We start from the raw sequence: 21,814 nt of genomic DNA, 5'->3' as shown, positions 1-21,814 counted from the left end.
TAACAGGTTGGCTCTAACATGTAAACATGGACATTTTGTACATCAATCACCTCTTATCATCCTCCCACACCACTTTTTGTATTTTGTCAGTAATACACCATTCCTTCTTAAGTACCCATAGATCATTGAGAGGCATGGTAAGACTGCATACGTAAAAAGAGAGGGACGATCACTTCTTTATTTAATACTTCAAAAACATATTGGGAGAGGTCCTTACCATTCCTCAAAATCTTAATGTAGTTCTGTAAATTTTTATTTCATGGAAGTTTAACTTATTTCTGTAGTTGCAGATTTTAAAGTTTCGGAGGATGTTTCTGCATTATGTAAACTGTTGACCAGACCTCATTAATTTTAGTAAAATTCTGACTTCTATCAGTTAATTTCCATTTTCCATTTTAATTGTTCATGAATTTGGGTTAATAAATTGAAAGATGTCACACATTGGATGATTTTATTTTCTACTATCATCACAGTAAATATTCTGAAACTGCAAACAGAATGTCTAATTTTCAACGGTGGACTCAGAACAAAACGTAGTCCTGTACTATCATTTTAGTGCCTCAAAAGACATGATCACACAACATACATACTCAACTTTGGAATCATAGTTTTGCTCCCTTTTTCTTTTGGAAGTACTAATGAGTCAAAAAAGTTTTATAGACATTAAACAGTATAGCAAATTTCAAATTAGCAGATCGGATTGGTAAGATTTGGTGAGGTTTAAATCTACTGAAGCAGTGCCTGTTAATAGACAGCATTGGAGGCCATCGGAAACACTGCTGGAGAAGGCGGAAAATGGGCCAGCATTGGGGCTAGACTGAGAATTAACCCCCTCAAGCCCACACTCCTGACAGTCTTACTCTCAAATATAAGCCTGCTGGAGAAGAAAATGGATTATCTGAGGCTGCATCTGAACTAGAGAGAACTGCAGGGCTGCTGTGTTCTGGGGACTATGCATTTACATCATCGAGAACTAGTGCATCAATGTCTATGTTGTTCAGACTCCTGAACAAATATTATACTAGTAAAATTATGTTATCTTTGCCCGATACTAAATATTTTTTCTCTATAACTACACTGTTTTACTTCCGCATTATGTATGGGATCACTAGCTGAATCTATGGTCTTGAATCCCAAGGTCCCTCTGTTCCTCTACATTCCTAAAAATTTTGCCACTCCGCCATTAAGTTTGATCCTCCAAAGTGGATCACTTCACACTTCCTGTTTGACCTCTATCTGTTAGTTCCCTGTCCAATTCTTCATTCTTTCTGTAACGCGTTGAAACCTACACAACCTTTTACACTATTCACAACATTGCCAACCTTTGTCATCTAGAAATTTATTGAGTCACCCTCCCCTTACTCATCATCCAAATCCTTTATAAAAATGACAAAGAGCAGGGGTCCCAGAATAGATCCACATAGAGGAGGTACCATAAGTAAGAAAATTGAAAGGAGGCACCAGACGGACTTTAGTAAGGTAGTTGACAAAATTCCATAGGGTAGGCTGGTCCAGAAACTCAAGACACATCAAATCTATGGTGAGCTCGCTAATTCAAAATTGGTTTGGTGATAGGAGGTGGATGGTGGAGGTGGAAGGATGCTGTTATTATTGTAAATCTGTGATCTGGTGCACTGCAGGGACTTCTGTTGGGACCTTTGTTGTTTGAGATACAAATAAATGACTGTGGTGATATATAGATGACACAAATTTGGTACTGTTATGGATAATGCAGAAAATTGCCTCAAGCTATAGCAAGATATCGCTCAGATTGGAAACACTCTAAACAAGTGCAAGGCAATGCATTAATAATGGTAGGATATGCATGGTAAATGGTAAAACACCAAGGAATGTTGATGATGGGAAAGTTCTTAGAGTTCATTCATAGTTCCCTGAAAATGCCAATACTGATAGATAGAGTTGTGAAGCAGGCATTTTTGCCTTCATGGGCTGGAGTGATGAATATGAAACATAAAAATAAAAGTTGGGAAATAATGTTACAGCTTTTAATGATAGGGGTATGGAAAAAAGGACAGATGTTTAAGAAGGCATTTGAGAGGAAAGTTCTTAACAGAGAATGGTTGGTATCTGGAATGCACTGCTGAAACAGGTAATAGAATCAGATACAATCACTCTGTTTAAGAGACATTTAGACAGGCACTTGAACAAGAAAGCAGAAGGATCTAATGAGGGCAAATGGGATTAGTGCAGTTGGGCATAAGGTCAACATGGACGAAGGGATGCTGAATGGACCGTGATTGTACTGTACAACTCTATGATTAATGTGGAAGTTGTTGGAATAGGAGGGCAAGAACAAAGTACAATAAATGAGGAAGGACTCAATAAGGAATCATCAATCATAACTGAAGGGGAACCTTAAGTGAGGAAAAAAACCACTTCAGATGTTTTGGTGTGAGAGGTCACCTTGGAAAAAAGAAACAAATAAATTGAAAAATAAAATGTTAATGTAGGAAACAGAGTGCAAAAGAGGCATAATCACATAACTGTGGTAGTCATTCATGAGGCCATAACAGATATCTGGTAAGCTCACAAGCAAACATTGAAAACTATTTTTAAAAATAGACATTTTGAGTCAATGGCTCAGATTCTTCCCAGATATGGACCTCATGTTTGCAATGGGTTCAGATTGCATTGGACAAACATCTGGACTGGCACAGCCTTGAGATTTCAAATTATTTTGTAATTTGAATTTAAAGCCTAGAGTAGGGTCTTCATATAAGCAGCAGAGGGTTTATGAATAAAATCATTCCAAAATATTATTTGACTTTTTTGTTCTGCTTCATTCTGTGGTTTGGTAAATCTTGTTTTGATTTATTCAATCAGAAATGAAAAATTAACCTTTGTACTGTGCATATATTATTCTTCCCTGAGATTATTTGAAAAGAATGTTCAATGTATTCATGGCACCCAATCTTTGTTACAGAAGTTTTCTTAATTAATTTTCCTTGTGAAATATGTATTTTCATGTGAAGCTGTCTTCTGAAAACCATTTGAAGTGATGCCATTTTATAAGTTTTAAAAAGTAAGGCTATTAGCCTGAAATTTCTAGAATTATGCCCATTAACATTGGTACTTAGCTAGTTATATTGGAGGAGGTCTTTGCCATTGCAATGGTATTGTAGCAGACTTCAAAAGAGATTTTATCTGAAGGTTGCACCTGGCAATTGGAGTCAGGTGACTCAGGCAGTTGGATTTGAAAATCTCAGATCAGGAGGAAGCTGATTGGACCATAGAGATCAAGTGATCCAGGGTGGTATTAATTCACTTCAATTCAGCGGTCCAGAGAAATGGTACTTTTTGACCAGAGTTCCACACATTATATACAGTAGTGAGATAAGAAATTTAAAATTAACTAGTTTTTTTTCTACAGAACCAAGCATCATTCAGAATAGTAAAAGCAAACATGAAATAAAACAGACTAAAAAATACAGTCCTTAAGCAAAACATCATGGATACTGGAAAATTAAATTTAGAGACATTAGATGTTAGAAATATTCAGCAAAACAGTAATATATTTTGATCATTAATGATCTTACCTTTGCTGCAGGTTCCCCTTTCTGACCTTGAAGACCTGGTGGTCCTGGTTTTCCAGATAAACCCCTGACCCCTTTGAAGCCAGTGAGTCCAGGTACACCCTTATCAGCCTATACAAAACAAAAATCAGAATGTTTAAAAAAATTGAATGAAATAATGCAAGACATATAATGGGCTTTTTGATTTTCATACCAACATTAATTTTGTGAATACCACTATTTCCAGAAGTGACAATACAGCAAGTTATGAGTCTGAGAATATAATGCTTCAGATGCATTATATTATAATAAAAATGTTTGGATGATTCGAAGTGGCAATAGTTACATATACAATGGATCCTGAATGAGTGTTGTACAGTGCCATTTTGAGTCATTCAAAAGTAAATACAGAAGAGAAGTTTTAGCAGTAGTTAGCAGGTGGAAAGGATGGTGACACATACCATGAAGCTGGGATAACATTAATATGAGCTATGCTGGACAGAAGGAGCAAGAATAGAAGAGGGAATTGTGTAAAAGGAAAGGATGTGGTGGCCCCTCACAGCCCCCTCAGAGTGCCTCACAAAATGTAGGATGAACACAATGATCCAGCAGGCTGCACGAAGCCCGCAGTGCTGACCTCCAATTGGCCACAACTAAAGGAGCCTAACTGGACTATCAAGGAAAGCGGATCCCAAATGCACCAATCAGCACTGAGGGGGATTTGATCACGCCCCTCAGCCTGAGAGGCTGTGAGCCAAATAAAGCTCAGTGTTAACTACACCCATCTGGGGTTTGTGTCGTTTTTTTCTGGGAACAGCATTTATTTCTGAGCTAACCTGCATACAGCTATAACCTCTCCTTGGCTATAGGCTCCGCAGAGCCATAGCTTTGAGCAGCTAGTTACAAGGAGCTGTTTTAAAAGACTTAAGAGTTGATCTCCTTTTAGCAGAATCACCTTTGGCAAACAGGAAATGCAGGGAGGTAACAGTTTGGCATTCACCTTAAAGACATAACTTGAATTTTCAGGCACAACTAATGATGAAAAGTAATGCACCAACTTTGGTCTAGCCTAATTGGTCATAATTAATGCCAGGAGAACAAAAGACTAAGCAGCTGGTCATAGATTTTTGCAAGACCACTGGAATTTACTGCCCTGTATGCATCAACTGCACAGGAAGTGGAGATAATAGACAGCTTTAAGGTCCTGGAAGTAAATGTCTCCAGCAATCTGTCCTGCTCTATTCATGTTGCAGATGCCAAGAAAACACACCAGTGCCTCTACTTCCTTAAAAATCTGAGGAAATATGGCATGTCACATGCATCACTCAACAACAGATGCATAATTGAAAGTATCCTATTGTGGTGTGCTGTGATAGCAGCGAACAAGCACAAAACTCAAAAGACTGTACAACAGGCTTTATTCAGAATAAAGTCTGAACACCAGTTCATACTTCGGTGGCTCCCGTGTAACTGGCTCAAGAGGGGCTGACTCAGGTCTATATTTGGGTCAGCTGATTGACAGCTAGCCAGGTGGCGTCAGCCCTTAGGTGGTCTTTCTGCAGGTACAGAGATCGCCCCCTGCAGTAGGCTGGTGGTCATATCACCACACCTTTTAGGATGCATCACTGCATGAAGTGGGAAGTGCTCTAAGAAAGACTGCATAAAAAAGCAAAGTTGTGAAATTAACTCAGATCATCACACTCCCCTCCCCTCCATCAACTCCATTTTTATTTCCTGCTGCCTTAAAAAAGCACCCAACATGTTAAGAGATTCATCCTACTCTGGCCACATTCTTTACTCTGTTCCCATCGGAAAGATTCATGAATTGAAATCATGCACCACCAGATTCAAGGACAGTTTTTTTTTCCACCATTATCAGAGTCCTGAACAAATATCATCTATTAAAATCATGTTGTCTTTGCTCTGTATGAACTGATCTTTCTCCGAAACTCTGTACTGTGTTTTACTTCCCACATTATGTATGGGATGACAACCTGAATTGCCCACAAAACAATAAACTTGAATTAGTGCAAACATTGCAGCACTCACTTAGGACCCAAAACTGGGCAATAACCACTGTTTATCCATATAATTCTGGGAGAACCAACAAGTCACAATTAAGGGAAAGAAATGTAAAGGCACCTACCTATATGCCTTAATTTAACCTGATGCTACCATTATGCAGTAAACCTATCAAAATTGTAAAGCTCACTAATGAATCCAGTTTATAAAAATGATTTGAAACCTCTAAAAATACTTTTAGGTAGATATAACGCTCATCTGCTAACCTTTTGACTTTAATTTCAGCTCTTAGAAGGCAACTAAAATGGCCATGCTGGAAAAGTCGTGCTGGAATTATGTTGCATTAGTAACCATAATCAATTTGATTCAGTGCAAGATACACATTAAATTTGTTGCTACATCCTCATAACCCTGATTTCAGCTTCCATTTATTGCTAACTGAAAGAGCAGGTTCATACTTGGAATTCATAATGGGGAAGAACTTTTAGCTGTAACCAGTTGAGGTAATGATTCCAAAGTTTCTAGGAGCTTGCTGAAGTCTATAGTTAGCCACTGTTTAGTATTGTAGATAGGATGAAGGGTAAGGACAAATACTCTAATGGCAGTGGGTGAGTATTGCAATCAAAGTTAATGCCATAAATAAAGTATTAAATAAAGGTTAATAATCTCACATTCATGATCAAAGTCAATGAATAAATCATTGTTCCCCACTTCAAACATCTGTGTCATTAGACTTAGGTGCTACTCTGTGCAAATATTGATTTACACTTTCTATCAGGATTCCTACCTCACATTCAAATGCCCCACCATAGATTTCATGCATTCACTACTACTCTTAAGCATCATATCTACTTGCCTAAAATTAAAAAAGATATATGAAAGAGACATCAATTAGAACAAGATATAGGTAAATTGGAAAATGAGATACAAAATAATTTTTCTGAAGAAAAGAAAAATCAGTTAATTAATTTTAAAAACTCCAATATAATACTATTCAAACGTATAGAACTGAAAAATTTATTCAAAGAACAAAACAGATATTACGAATTAGGAGAAAGGTCTCAAAATTTTAGCAAGGCAGTTGAAAGCAGAACAGACATCTGGAGTAACTAATGCAGTTAAAAAATGTTTGGGGCTTATTACATATAAACCACGAGAAATAAATGAAGTATTTAAGGAATTTTATTCCAAACTTTATCAAACAGAATCAGTACAAGATGAAAATAAGAATTAAGTTTTTAAAAAATCTCAAAAGCTTTACCTAGTTTAAGTGATCAGGAACAAAAAGATTTGAATTTAATGTTTACTGTAAGAGAAGTTAGTGATGAAATTAGTTCATTACAGAAAAATAAATCACCAGGAGAAGAGCATTATAAGAAATTTAAGCATTTATGGAAGTGTTAAATCAAGCTATGAGAATTCCACTAGAATCCTTTTTGACTGCAATTATTACAGTTATTCTGAAAAAAAAAGATATTTATTGAAACCAACATCTTATAGACCAATTTCATTATTAAATATTGATTATAAAATAGTAGCTAAAATGTTAGCAAATAGATTGGAAATATATTTACCAAAGTTAATACATATGGATCAAACTGGATTTGTTAGGATCAGAAATCTGCAGATAATGTAGCAAGGTTGATTAGTTTAATACATTTAGCTCAAAAGAGGGGAGAACCAAGTGTAGCTGTGGCTTTAGATGCTGAAAATGCATTTAATAGATTGGAATGGAATTTTCTTTTTAAAGGTTTGGAGAAATGTAAATTAGGATCAATATGTATAGATTGGGATAAAATGTAATATATGAAACCTAATGTGAAGGTAATGACTAATGGTCAGATTTCAACAGTTTTTGAATTCACTATATTAAGTAGACAAGGCTGTCCATTATCACCAGCATTATTTGTTTTAGACATAGAGTCTTTAGCTGAACTGATTGTGGGTATTAAGGTGAATCAGGAAGAACATAAAATGAATTTATTTGTGGATGATGTTTTGATTTATTTAACAGATCCATTAAATTCTTTGCAACAACTTAAATTTAGAATAAAAGAATATGAAGAAATATTGGGCTACAAAATTAATTGGGATAAAAGTGAAATTATGCTGTTAGTTAATGGGGATTATGCAAAATGTAAGAAAATAATGGAATTTAGATGGCCAGATATAGGAATAAAATGTTCAGGTATATGTGTGCAATCAGATATAACAAAATAATTTAAATTACATTATTTATCTTTACTAAAGAAAACAAAAAAATATTTGGAAAGATGTTACCTATTACTATGCAAGGTAGAGTAAACTGTTTTAAGATGAATGTTTTTCCTTGAATACAGTATTTCAATTGTAGTTCCTCAAAAAAATTTTTAAGGAATTAAATGCGTGTTAGAAAATGTTTATGGAACAGGAAGATGGCAAGAGTTTCTTTGGAGAAATTAACATGGAAATAAAATTTAGGAGGTTTACAGCACCCTAATTTTATTAATTATTATAAAGAAGCCCAATTGAGATTTATTAGTGCAATGTATGATTTAAATAATGTTCCAGCATGGTGAATATAGAACTTAATGAAAAAGGGGAAACAAATCCATGTGAATTCATTTATAAATGGAATGCAATTGATAGAGAATAGAGAAATACCCATAGTGAAACATTTAATTGAGCTTTGGAATAAGGTTGATAAAGATATTGGAGGAGGAGGTTGAATGTCAAAAACACCACCTTTATTTTAAAATAGACTTATTCCATATTCTATGGGAAATCAATTTTAAAAGATTGGCAAAATCATAGTATCATGAAAATTAAAGATTGTTTTTAGGCTGGAAAATTTATTACTTTTAGTTGAATGAAGGAAAAGTTTAAAGTACTGGAAAATACTCAATTTTGTTATTAACAAATTATGAGGTCCTTTTGTGAAAATTTTGGCCAAGATGTATTATTACTAGTAGAAATAAAGGTAGAATCAGTTTTATGTACTGGAGACATAAAGAAATTTATTTCAAATATGTATAAATTATTGCAAAAGAAAGGTCGGAAGGAAGGGGTTTATAAATCATTTTAGTGATAGAAAATGTATCGCAATAACTTAGAAGTCAGATATTGATTTGGGATTGGATCGTTGGCATGCAGAAATTAGGAGTTGTATACCATTTTTAAAAACTTACTTATAATTTAAGAAATAGGTATTATATGTTTTGGAAAATATGGAGCCAATATATAAATATATATATTTGAAGATATTGAAGATGTACTCCTGTTGTGGTTCTCCTGTCTTGGTCATTTTCCTTTTCTTTTGTGTTGTAGGGGGTTGGAGGGAGGAGGGTGGGGAGTGGGATAGTAGGGGGTCTTTCTTTTCTTATTTTCTTTTTTTTACCTCCTATATATATATATATATATATATATAGTTATTGCTTATTTTGTAGTTTAAAATAAAGTATTCAAAAAAAGCATCATATCTAATTCTCACATTGCCAACTAATTGATTGCCACTTTAACCAACCATACTCCAAAACACTCACCAATGCATATCCATCTCCATTGCTGAAAAAAAATCCCTACTTGTGCCTCTAAAGCAACAGGTCAACAAGTCTAAGGCTGTCTGGAAAATCAAATTCTGATTATTTTTTGCGCATCATGAACATTTGGGAAGTTGGAGGTCATAGCTAATTCTCATTATTCCATTCCATTTTCCCTTTTTTGCTAACTCTTCTGATTTTCATGCTATAGATATTGTCAACATATTGTACTTACTTACACATTTAAGAGATACTATTGGTGGCTCTGGAGTGTGACTACAATTGTAGGTGGTATACTTTGCAATAGAGATAGAGAAAGTGTAAATTTAGACTGGGTGATGATGTGAAAAAATAAGTAAACAGCATTTTCTGGCTTTGAGCTTTGTTGTATTTGCATTCTTAGCAAGTGTCGGAATGGATTTGGAAGGCAGAAATCGAGTCACTTAATGCTGATTACCCAGCTTCTGATCTGTTGTCATGATAAATAATTATATTGGCCTGTCCAGTAAATTCTTGGTGAGAGGTAACCCCTAAAATGTTGCTGTAGAGAGGTCCACAAAGGCAATTCTACTGAGAATCTTGGGAGAGCAGGTATACTGCCTCTTAATGATGATGGACTTAACCTTTCATACTTTACTGAGAGGAAGATCCTCGTATTTTATTAGCCCTATATCTGAAAATTATACAGGCCTTTCTGCTAGCTTATTTTGACGGTCTCATTCCTTAATGAGTTGCAAATCTGTTGAGACTTCTACTCACTGAGAATCCAATGCTATCCTGACCGTCTGGTCACAGAGTGATATATTCCCTCCTGTTTCAACACCTTCTGGTTTACAGTTTTTGGTAATAGCTGAGATTGCTTAATTGCCAAGTTGCGGAGGATAATTTGCATTGATAGGGGCAGTTCTACAGTGTACTGCAAGATACATTCCATGCAGTCTAAGCTGTAGAAACATTGCTCAATACCTTGCAGATGACAGCATGGGTTTCGTTATATCAGCACTTCCTCTTGAGGTTTGATGGGTGTGAGGAGCCAGGTGTTGAACGGATATCCCTTTGGCCTGACAAGATGCCTGAAAAAAGAAAGCAGGCACAATGCACTGTTGGATTATGAAGGAATTATGGCTGGTATGTAGGTAGTAACCATCATTATTTACTGGTCATGGTGGCATATGAGTTGTACATTGAGGGAATAATATTTGTTTTGGTTCATGAACCTCTCAACCTCTGGTGTGGACCAAAGTAACATGGGTGCAGACTCTGGCTACTCTCTAGCCTGCTTTTGTGGGATAAAAAAAATTCTTTGTTCTGACAATTGTTCTCTACGCAAGGAAGAAATTATAAACAATTACGATATAATATAAACCTATTATCACCTTTATGAAGTGCAATGAACTTGCATCTTCAGCAAGAATCTGAAAAAGATGTTATTTTTTGGCAACTATTGACAAGGAAGTTCATGTCAATGTATGACAATTTTCAACAAGCATCTCTCCAGAGAAGACGAGTCTCCTCAAACACAGCTTTTCTGACAAGTAAGTGATCCTTCTCAGTGCCCTTCTTTCCTTTTTATCTCTCTTCTGGGATCCTCCAGTCCTCCCCTTTGGTCATACTGTAGACCTGTGGGGATGCTCACTATAGTTCCCAAATCCAGAGAACTATTGTCACCTCAAGTAAAACTTCCTTAAGCCACAGCAATTCCTCATGATTTAATGAAGCTCCAGTTGTCTTCAGGAATGAAAACCAAACGATTAACACATCTTTGTCTCTCCTAATAAAGATTTGTCTGGGAGATCAGTTATTCGAGTATGTAGGGATTGGGAAGTTTGAGAGGTGTACTTGCTGCTGCAACAATCTTGGCATCAGTATTTGATTAATAGTTTGACACTCTGGATTGTTGGAATCCAATTTTTTAATGCTTGCATCAAATCAGTGTTGCACATTGATTGAAATACATATCTTTTTATAGAAGAGCTATGGACTACTGACAAAATGCAAGTGAACTCAAACTTCTGAAGTAATTAATGTTACGCAGCACTATATTTCAGTCTTGATGTTTCCTATTTGGCTATTAAGATTTCAGTCTAGGAAGAAATTTCTCTTGTAGAATTTAAGGTATAAATTCCATGCCAGTGCCAGAAAGGTAGAATGGATAAGAATAGGCAAGATCAGAAATATTGTTTGGAACAGGGATTTCTTCAAAAAGATCAAGAAAGTTTGCTTGAAGGGCGTGGCCTTGCGAAGGAGCTAGACAGATGTATCTTGGATGAGCTCTCTGTGCAGAGTTTTAAAAAGACAGTTTAAAAGTTTAAAGTTAAGAATTTTTTCACTGTGAATGAACAAAATGAATGCTAAGAAACCAAGGCAGCAAAAAACAAAATTGGAAGAGACACCCACTCAGCCAGGAATATCGAGTGAAAGCCCGAAAGGGAATGGCACAAGAGCGACTGAGCCTGGCAGAGCTAAGGGGTCAGCGCGAGACCTGAATATGATCCTGAAGAAGGTGGAGACTTTAAGCAATTGTTTCATGGGTATTGAAACTGCAATGAGAGATATGACAGAGAAGATGCCTGAATTTAAAGAGTCAATTAATGATTTAATGGAACGAATGGGGCAAGCTGGTTAAAATGCAAGAAAACTTAAAACTTTAGAGGAAGATGTAAAGAAGTGGGACTTGGAGAAACAAATAAGTTCGACCACATGGAGAATTTCAACAGACACAATAATGTTCAAATTATTGGTTTGAAGGAAGAGACCGAAGGGAGAAACCTGGTGAACTTCTTTGAAACTTGTATCCAACGAGTGTTGGGAGAAAATAAATTCAACAGAAAACTACAAATTGAAAGGGCTCAGTGGACCCTTGGGCCCAGAAGATCTGACAAGCAAGGACCATGGCCAGTTCTGGTAAGACTTCTGAGTTACTGGGAATGGGAAGTGGTTTTGGGAGTAGCATTTGATTACTCCAACAAAATGGCCCGCTTGAGAAAAATGGCAGAAAGGTATTATTCTTTCAAGACTTTAGCCAGTTAAATATCATAATTTTTGTGAAATATAGAGTTTACACATTTTCAAACTGTTGGTATTAAAATTTTAATGAATTTTGAATATTCCCTTTCTCCTATATATATAAAAAGTATCAGAAAGTGAAGTGCTCCTGTTGTGATTTTCTTGTCCCTTTTCTTTTTCTTTTTTTTTAAGTTTGTAGGGGGTTGGGGAGGGGGGTAGGGGGATTTAGAGGAGGTTTTTATTTATTTTTTTTGCTTTCCTTTTTTATGGAATGATAAGGTGCCGAGAATTTTGCTGGTAAAATTAATAAACTAGGAAATATAAACTAGGAGGATTTAGAAAGTATTATTTGTCAGCACAAGCCAAATTTCTTTCATTATTCTTTGAGGAAGGCAGCCCTCCCTCTTGGATTCAAATGGGATTATACTCAATGAAAGAGGGGGCAGCGAAAGATTTTATCTATAAATGGAGTGTTAAGTCAATAAAAAACATGACAGATAATCCTATATTAATACACGATTAGAGTGTGGCAAGAAATCAAAGAGTGTATTGGAAAAAAAGCACGGATATCATTAAGAGCACCATTATGTAAGAATGTGTTGTTGCCTATAAATATAGGTAACAGAATATTAAACTCCTGGTATGACAAAAGAATAAGATACATTGAAGACTGCTATACAGAGGGGACTCATGTCTTTTGATCAACTAAAACAGAAATATGGAGTAGCTAATGGAACTTTCTTCTGTTTTCTCCAGCTAAGATAATTCCTGAGAGAAAGATGGGGCCAACATTGGACCCTCCTGAAATTAATGAAATGGAGTAAACGATATGGCTGAGGAATACACCCAAATTTATAACAAAAATGTAGTATGCTCTCCAGAGTGAAAGTGCAAAACCATGTTTACAGAGATCGAGAGAGAGATGGGAATCAGACTTAGGTGTTGTAATTATCAGAAAGATGTTGATCTGGCGGTAATTGGATAGCATGACATCAATTATAAATGCAAAATATGGATTGGTTCAATATAACTTCTTACACCAATTATATCTTATGCCACAGAAGCTATATAGGTCAAAATATGAAATACTGGAGATGTATTTTAGATGTGGGATTGAGACAGGAATGTCTTTACAAGCTACATGGTTGTGTGTGAGGTGAGGTCTTTTTGGCAAGATATTGGAAAAATATTAACAAGGGTAACAGGTGTGGCTTTCGCAGATGTCCCAGAGGTTTATATCTTGGGAATTTTATTGAAATAAGTGATAAGTTAACTAAATTCCAAATTTATTTTGTCAAAGTAGCTTTAGTAGCTAAGAGGTGTATGGCAATTACTTGGAAGTCCGACTCTCCCTTACTCATAGCACGATGGACTGCAGAGATGAATAGTTGTATACTTATGAAGAAAATTACATACAATCTAGAAAACAATTATAACAGCCATATTTAGGCCATATAGGGGACCAATTATAATAATGATAATAACAGATGCTAATTCTCCACATAGATCTTTTATGGATAGTATAAATGTGAGCTGACGGTATGTGGATTTATATTTTGTAGGAAGGGGAGGGTTTTTTCTTTGTTTTTATATGAAAAAGTTTAATATATATTGTGATATTGAAGATTTTACTATGTATATAAAAATGAAAAATAAAATATTAAAAAAATAAAGTTAGCTTGAAATAAAGAACTGTTACAAGAAAAATGTTTCTACCCTTGGGTGGATGTAGAGGAAAGGTTGTATTGTTGACTGTTACAAAGTAATGTGCAAGCTGAAGCTCTACTGCATTTAACAGATCAAGTCTTGGGCACAGGGTCCAAATCAACAACATATAGGAGAGAATGTACATGTTGTGGATAGTTCAGGCGGGAGAAGAGGATATTTACCATGAAATCTGATTAACTGTTTCCATTCTCACAGAGATGGTAAGGGTGTCAACAGTTAATAGTTTAAATTGGGTTATCCACGGGGCAAAGTCATGCCACAAAGAAAAAAAAGCCTTTTCAAAATAAACCTAAGTTGATGGTGATGTGACAAATGCATTCTCTAAGGAAAATTGTTAGAACCTGCCTGTTTACTGACACATCTGAGCCATTTCTCTAACATATCTAAGATCACCTTTCATACCAACAACAGCTCTGCCAATGTTTGTTTCATGCACAAACTTTCTGATGATCTCTCCAAAATCTGCATCCAAACCATTCATATTTTTACAAATAGTAAGTTTCCCAACACTGACCTTGTGGGCCAGCACAAGTCACGTGCATCCCATCACTCCTTGTCTCCTATTGTCAGGCTAATTTTGTCAGGATTTCCATGGACCCTAATCTTTTGAAACAGCCTCTCATCTTGGACTTTCCTAAAGGTCTTAGTTCATTTCATGTAAATCACATGTACTGCCTTGTTTTCATCAATGCTCAAAAAGTTCAATTAAGATAGTCAGACAAAATCACCCTTGACAAAGCCATGTTAGCTGTGTCTGATTGGTCCCTGCCTTTTTAATTCTTTTCCTCAGAATTTTTTCTAGTGTCTTCCTCACCACCTGTATTTGGCTCTCAGACTCTAGACTTTTCCCTGCTACCTTGCTTGAAAAAGGGACCATGTTTAGAGTTCAGCTCTTTTGACTAAATTACCTTTATGACTATCATGAGATCTGAATTAAGGTGGGCCTGGTGGGGACAAATTATTAGTGAGTGCTGCTTGATAGTTCCATCAATGACACAGTCTCTGATATTGAGTACATTGAAACGCAATTAACTAGTTAGATTAAAGATAGGATTTGATCTAATTGGTGAGCTAAAGAAGCTATTAGAGCAATATTTTTCAGAGAGCTGAAGGTATGGTTTCTATTCTTCAGAGCCACAGTTAGGAATTTATACATATCGTGCTTCTCAATTACTTGGGATCATTCTTTACATTAGATTATACCTTAAAGTTTAATGCATTGCTCTTTCTCTTTCCCCTTAAGTCTCTTGTTTTTGTTTTAGAGTAGTTGGTAAAATGATTCATGATTACCAGTTTAGTTATTCCATCCATTTATCAGTGTGACTGATATTTGCATAATTGGATCTGTCTTTGATCTTGCTGGCACCTGATGAATCTCCATCTATCTCCATAGGCTTGGAAATAAAGTTCCTTAGATCAGTTCCTCCCCTATCTTTCTACCTCATAATTAGATTGTATTGTTTATTTGAATCAGCTTTGCACTTTGTTTGTATTATCAGTTGCTTTAGTTTGATGTCAATCCATAATTCAATAATTCTATATTTAATTTTGTTCTTTAGTTATATATCTTACTTTTCTGCCAGAGTTCCTGATTCTTGTGCTCAGTCTTATGTATTTATGAATGATAGTCTCTATGTTTCAAAATGCTATATTTAAAAGTCAATAGCCAATGACAGAAACAAGTTTCCATAGTGATCATACTGTGGATGTACAGAAACTGGCAAAAGGCCATGCACCACCTGATTTGAATAATAAATCATATCCCATTGATCACCCTCCTCCCCATCTTTTTATAAAAATAAGTACGAGTTGTTTTAGTTTTTGGCTATTTTCTGCTGTCAACAGCTAATTACTTATAAGGTGTTCCATACCAAAGAGAAAAAGTTTGAATAACAAGAAAAATAATCATTTTATACTAAAAACCCATGGACAATTATGTTCAGGGTTGCTGAACATAACTAAAGTGCTCTTGAGAGTATTGCTAAGTTAATTTTCTCTACAAGACATCACTGTTAGTTATCCCCTTGCCAAGTAATTTCTTTCACAACATTTTCACTAATTAAATTATATGTCATGAAATAGTTTCTCAGTCACTCAAGTGGAAATTTTCTCTACTGGCAATGCTACTTGACCACTCTGTAGCATGACATTCAGTTGATTTAATATAGAAAACTAACCTTTTGTCCTTTTTCCCCTGGATCTCCTTTGGGTCCTAGAATACCTGGAAACCCTTGAGATCCCTAAATTACACAGAAATATTTAATGGCATGTACAACATTTTTATATATGCAACATTTCATTTAAGTATAGCACTGCATTCAACTGTGACCACATGCCCACTGAAGCCTATGGGTGGCCATTCCCCTAAACTTGCATTTTGGGTTCTTGTTTCTCATCAGGTTTCTCAAAAGGAGCAATTGCAATAACTTATTCTGATTCAATTTATTTTCTGTTGAATTTACTTGATAAAATGAGGTGTTATTGATTTAAAAAAAATTAAACTACTAGTAGTGCATTTCCACGCATAAATAGGACATGCAGCCCAAGATGTTTATGTTAGTTATTATGATCCAAATACAGCTCTTCAAAAGAGTAGCAGATCAGATTACTGAAGTCTCCCTCTCCCCCATTGACGTGATCTACTAGGATCGTTGTCTGAAGAGGGCATGCAGAATCATCAAGGACCCCTTCCACCTCATACACAGCATCTTTCAGCTGCTCCCATTGGGAAAGAGATACAGGGGCATCAGTCAGCACCATCAGGTTGAGGAACAGCTTCTTCCCAGAGATAGTGAGAATGCTGAACGACCAAAGGAACTGCTCACATTAACCATCTGAGACTCTCACATCCATGAAACAATATTTATTTATTTGTACATAGGAAGACTTGTACTGCATGTCTATTGTTAGTATATGTGTTATGTCTGGTTGTATGTCTGCGTGTTTTGCATTGAGAGCCAAGGAATGTTGTTTTGTCGAGTTGCATTTGTGCAATTAGATGACAATAAATTTGACTCGACTTCCTACCTTTGACCCAATCATCACATCACCTTATTTCTTTCTTAATCATACATTTACCTAAATTCACCCAAATGGTTTTATGTTGTTGATGAGTTTTCTATCAATGTAAGTAATGTTTTGACCTTCCATTACACTTACAAAGAAAACTAATACACATTTACATGTGTGAGATAACATGTCCTACTATATCATCCCTAGTGACCCCACACATTAGGAAAAAATGTTGTGATGAAGCAAGGTAGGTACTAACCTTTTGTCCCATTAGACCTTCTAACCCCAGTTTTCCTGGTAACCCAGGCAACCCCTTTTCGCCCTTTAAGATAGAAAATAAGTAATAATCAGATGTAATTCAAGTTTTGGCTATGTCATCTGCCTGTATTCATCCTTAGCTTATTAAATACACAAATAGCAATAATGTGTTCCACAGCCAAAATATAGTTCCATTAAGGTTAAATTTTGACATACAGACACCAACCAGTAAATTGTGCATTTAACACAGAAAACTTCAGTCAAAATTCTGCTTTCACTTATAATTGTAATCTACTTTAAATGAGATATAATTGCAATAGACTGAACAATGTATCTTTGCTCGTTCAGCAAAGATTTGGTGAAGCCAGTAACATACAATTTCTTGGATTAGTGATGTTGTCTTTGTGCATTAATCAATGCATTTTAATTCAAATCTAAGTTTTTAAACATTTTTTTTAAAGATTCATGTCTCCTGGTATATCTGATTTTTATGTTTCACTTCAGGTTTGATTTTTCAATTTTCAGCCCACGACATTCCTTTGAAGTTCAACGCATTCTTCAGAAGCTGCACCTCATCTTCTGACTAATCACATTACATTTTCTGGGCTCACAATTTTCAGTAATATCAGCTAATGAATATTACTTATGGTTTCAGTTTTTATATCAGATTTCCAGCAATCAATTTATTTTCCTTTTACAAATTTGGATTATCTTGCTTTTTCCCTTACACTTTCTTTCCAGTAGTGCCATCTTTGTTTATCTGTCTCATTACATCCAAGTCAGTCTCTTTACCATCTTTTTTCACCTCTAATTTTCATCCTTTTGACACTTAATAACCCTTGAAGACCATCCAAAAACAAACATTTCTCAGCTTCTCCATTTCCCTGCACCTAAAAAGTCATTGCTTTGATTTTTGTATGTCTGATAGTTGATCAAAAACATTACATTTTTTTTTGCCACAAATAGCATTTGATCTGCTGAATATTTCCAGCATTTTCTATAAAAATTCAAATTCATTCTTTGCTGTTACATTTTTAAATAGTGAAATCTACTATGTTGCAAACATTCTATCTCTTCATGTCCTCTTTGACATTCCTGGTTATTTCCTCTTTTTTATAGATCATCTTCAATATAATGCTTTAATATATTTCAATCTCTACTTATCTGTAAGCAGTGAATAATATCCATGAACAAACATCCGCCACCACTGTTGTTCTCCATCAATCTATTTTGGCTACCATGACCCACCCCAATCACCCTACTAGTTTCCTCTTTGACCCACCTCCAGCCCAATCTTTCTTATGCACATACTAATCTGCAGGGATATTATCTGCTGGCATGGAATTAGGTGATATTACCTAGTTATACATTTTGATCTTTGTGTTGCTAAACTGCATCATTGAAAGTACCAGTAAGTCATGAATGAACCAGAAGTTCATTCAGCTAAACATTGAATCATTTCAGCTTCTGAAAAAAGTTCAGTAATTTGCCACAGACTTTATCCTATTCATACAACTTGCATCTCACGCAGAACCACTAATCACTATTTCTCCTCCAAATTCTGATCATTTATTTACAGTTTTGTACTTCCGCTTCTACATTCCTCAAATTTCTGTTCATTATTCGATACTTCTAAACTTCTCCAATGAAGTGCCATTATGTAAGAAACACTCAGCAATGAAATGAGATGAGCAGCATCACTGTGCTGCTGGAATAATAATTGCCCTTACAAATACCAGGCATCATGAACATTGTCAAGAATTTTATTTTGCTCTCTAAAAGGATTATTCTCATGTTTTCTTCACTCACCATTAACTCCCACCATACTGGCTCCCAAATAACCACTAGCAATGAGGGGCAAGTGCAATACATTGATCTACATCAAGCTTAATCAAAAAATAATTTAAAAAATGAGTCTTAACCTTGAATTAGGTGTGAGAAAAAATGGATCAGGAAAAATAATGGACTGAAATTTGTCTTGAAAGAGAATTAAAACAATCCCCAGCTACCTTTTCAGCACCAATCCCTGGTTGTCCTCTTTGGCCTGGAAGACCCCTTAACCCCTATAAAATGTAAATAATATAATTATTACATTTAACCCAACTTCATTCTCTTCACTTTGTACAAACAAATAAAAAGAGATTAGTAGAACATTATATTTAAAAAAAATTTAGACATACAGCACACTACTGGCGATTTTGGGCCACAAGTCCATGCCACCCAATTTATACCCAATTAACCTACGTTTCGAACAGTGGGAGGAAACCAGAGCCCCCAGGGAAAACCCATGCAGACATGGGGAGAATGTACAAACTCTTTACAGATAGCGTGGGATTCGAATCCCAATTGCTGGTGCTGCAAAGGCATTGCACTAACCCCTACGTCAACAATGGCACCCTTGAATATGTTTTGTGTAAATTTAAAGCTAAGGAACATGATTCCAAAAGGTGTCTCTGGAACAGCTAACAAACAACTTCATTAGTTAAGCTTAAGAAAACTCAATGTTTAACCAGCCTGCAGGAAATTCAGATTGGAATCAGGACTAACAAAGGAATCATTGGGGCATTGCTGTGAATTATAGGTTTCAAAGACTAATAGATAGGTACAGCCTGTACTTGATAGTGCAGAGACCAATGGACTGATTGCTATAACTAGACAGTATTCCAAAAGAAAATGGCAAAGTAAGCTACAAACCAGAGGACATGTGTTAAGGGTGAAAGGGGAAAGTTCAAGGGGAACATTAGGGGCACTTCACACAGAGAGGAGAGGAAGTGTGGAACAAGCTGCCAGCTGAACTGGTGAATGTAGGCTCAATTTTACCATTTAAGAAAAATTTGGATGGGTACATGGATGGGGGAGGTGTGGAGGGATAAGGACTGGATGCAGGTCAGTGGGACTAGGCAGAATAATAGTTTGGCAGAGATGAGAAAGTCCAAAGGGCCTATTTCTGTGCTGTAATGTTCTATGAGGGACTATTGGTAGAGAAAGTTTGCTCTGGAAATTAATTCTGACTGCATTTTATATACTTTTGTACACATATCATAACAATCCTTTAAGGTTGCAAGGATCACAGTAGTGGCATCAGTAAATAACTCATATTAGACATTGCTGTGACAAAGTATCATTGAATTTATCCTGAATGATGTTGTAATGGAATAGAAGCAAGATCACTGTAGCATTCCTTAAAGGGACAGCTCTCTCTGAACAATTGTTGGGAATTTGCCAGGAAAAACCACGATTAGTGGTGCAGTTAGCACAACATTATGACAACACCACCAACCTAGACTCGAATCCAGCACTGTCTATAAGGAGTTTGTACCTTCTCCCCATGACCATCTGGGTTTACTCCAGGTGCTCTGGTTTCCTCACACGTTCCAAAGACACAGTATTTGTTGGTTAATTGGTCACATGGACTGCATTAGCTAGCATGGGATCATGAGCTGGAAGGGCTGGTCACTCTGCTATTTCCCTAAATTTAAATAGCCATGGTCATATGGACATCAACTTGTATTGTGCAGCAATTATTACATAGTCCTTACCTTCTCACCCCTGTGTCCACCATTTCCTTTTAAGCCTTCATCTCCCTTATCTCCCTAAAACAGAAGAAAAATAAATAAGCACGTTATTGCATTTCTTTCACAAAAAGTAATCAATATTCAAGGAAAGTGCAACATTCCAGGCAAATGCAACAAGGCAATATACTACAAAAGGCAAGAAAATGAATAATCAGTCCACATGTTTGAAAATCAAGACATTGCTGAGAGAGCTGTAATGCCCCAAACCAGCAACAATATAGGACACAATACAAAAGGGTTAAATTTTAACTATTTATTAATAATTATTAACAATGATATCTTACCCAAATTAATCCCTCTAATAGTAAATATACAAAGATTATTTATAAAAAATGTATAGGTGAAAAAAAACCCGGACCATTAGTCTGTGCCTAATAGTCAAAAACAAAAAAAAGGAAAAAAATCCCAAAACCCAAGGTCAGTCCGGTCAAGCAAGCCAATCTAAATACACAGTCCATAGAATTCACTCTCAAATTCAGTTCTTCAACTGATAACAAAAGGATTCTGAATGAATGTTGGAGAGAGAGATGATTGATGCTGCTTGACTGTGAAGTTATGAATCCTTTGCAGATTTCTTCACCATGGACTTTCCTTGGTTCTTCAAGGTTGTTCTTTTTTTAAAACCACCTCACTTATGAAGCCTGTGACTTTAACACAGCTTCTTCACAATTTCCTTCTTTAACTGCAGACTCAAAGTGACCATTTTGTTACACTCAAATTCAGTCAGCCAGAACTGTTCTCAACATAAAGCAAGTGGTGTTTCTGTGTATCCTTCTGGCTTCTCCACTGAACTCTCTATCTCTGCCTCAGCCAGCTCCTTTCACTCATTCTTATCTGTACAGTTCGACCTTGGCAAACCAGTACTGAGTTACACAGTTCTCAGTAGAAATCCATCCTTTAAAGTGACAGTCTAAAAGATCAGTCCATGGTCCATAACTGAGGGTTGAGCAGGAACTTCGACTAGAATAGGAAAAATACCAAAATGATCATCTTCAATGGACTCTGAACCAGAGAAATTAGATTTACCATCTCTGATGGACAAATCTATGTAACATCAGTATCAAGCTGAAAAGTCAGCCTTGTTCTGGTAATGGTTCAGAATCTATATGTAATAGAATTGTGACCAATAGACTAGCATCACTCATTTGGAAAATATTCACTT

At 35.9% G+C, this 21,814-nt stretch overlaps 2 protein-coding genes across 16 annotated transcripts in view; one reads left to right on the top strand and one right to left on the bottom strand.

Annotated features, from left to right (window-relative positions):
• Nucleotides 1–21,814, top strand: part of mest (mesoderm specific transcript) — a 366,224-nt gene that overhangs the window by 135,904 nt on the left and 208,506 nt on the right. For 14 of the 15 annotated variants that reach the window (XR_011347788.1, XR_011347787.1, XR_011347798.1 and 11 more), the window contains one exon: nucleotides 3,569–3,649. The gene's annotated coding sequence lies outside the window, so the exon portion shown is untranslated. Of the gene's footprint in view, nucleotides 1–3,568; nucleotides 3,650–5,840; nucleotides 5,928–21,814 lie in introns of those variants that run through there. The other variant, XR_011347793.1, reaches the window with a different exon arrangement.
• LOC138748000 (collagen alpha-1(VII) chain-like) overlaps nucleotides 1–21,814 on the bottom strand; it is a 66,555-nt gene that overhangs the window by 3,783 nt on the left and 40,958 nt on the right. Inside the window, exons 17-22 of the mRNA XM_069907700.1 lie at nucleotides 20,617–20,670; nucleotides 19,087–19,140; nucleotides 17,079–17,141; nucleotides 15,985–16,047; nucleotides 10,040–10,146; nucleotides 3,558–3,665 (exon numbers count right to left, since the gene is read on the bottom strand). Of these exons, the coding sequence (XP_069763801.1) occupies nucleotides 3,558–3,665; nucleotides 10,040–10,146; nucleotides 15,985–16,047; nucleotides 17,079–17,141; nucleotides 19,087–19,140; nucleotides 20,617–20,670 (449 nt within the window). The remainder of the gene's footprint in view (nucleotides 1–3,557; nucleotides 3,666–10,039; nucleotides 10,147–15,984; nucleotides 16,048–17,078; nucleotides 17,142–19,086; nucleotides 19,141–20,616; nucleotides 20,671–21,814) is intronic.

This window comes from Narcine bancroftii, chromosome 13 (assembly GCF_036971445.1).
Source record: "Narcine bancroftii isolate sNarBan1 chromosome 13, sNarBan1.hap1, whole genome shotgun sequence".
In the NCBI taxonomy this organism is placed as follows: domain Eukaryota; kingdom Metazoa; phylum Chordata; class Chondrichthyes; order Torpediniformes; family Narcinidae; genus Narcine; species Narcine bancroftii.
The sequence above is the reverse complement of the archived record's forward strand: the minus strand, read 5'-3'. Positions and strand labels throughout refer to the sequence as shown.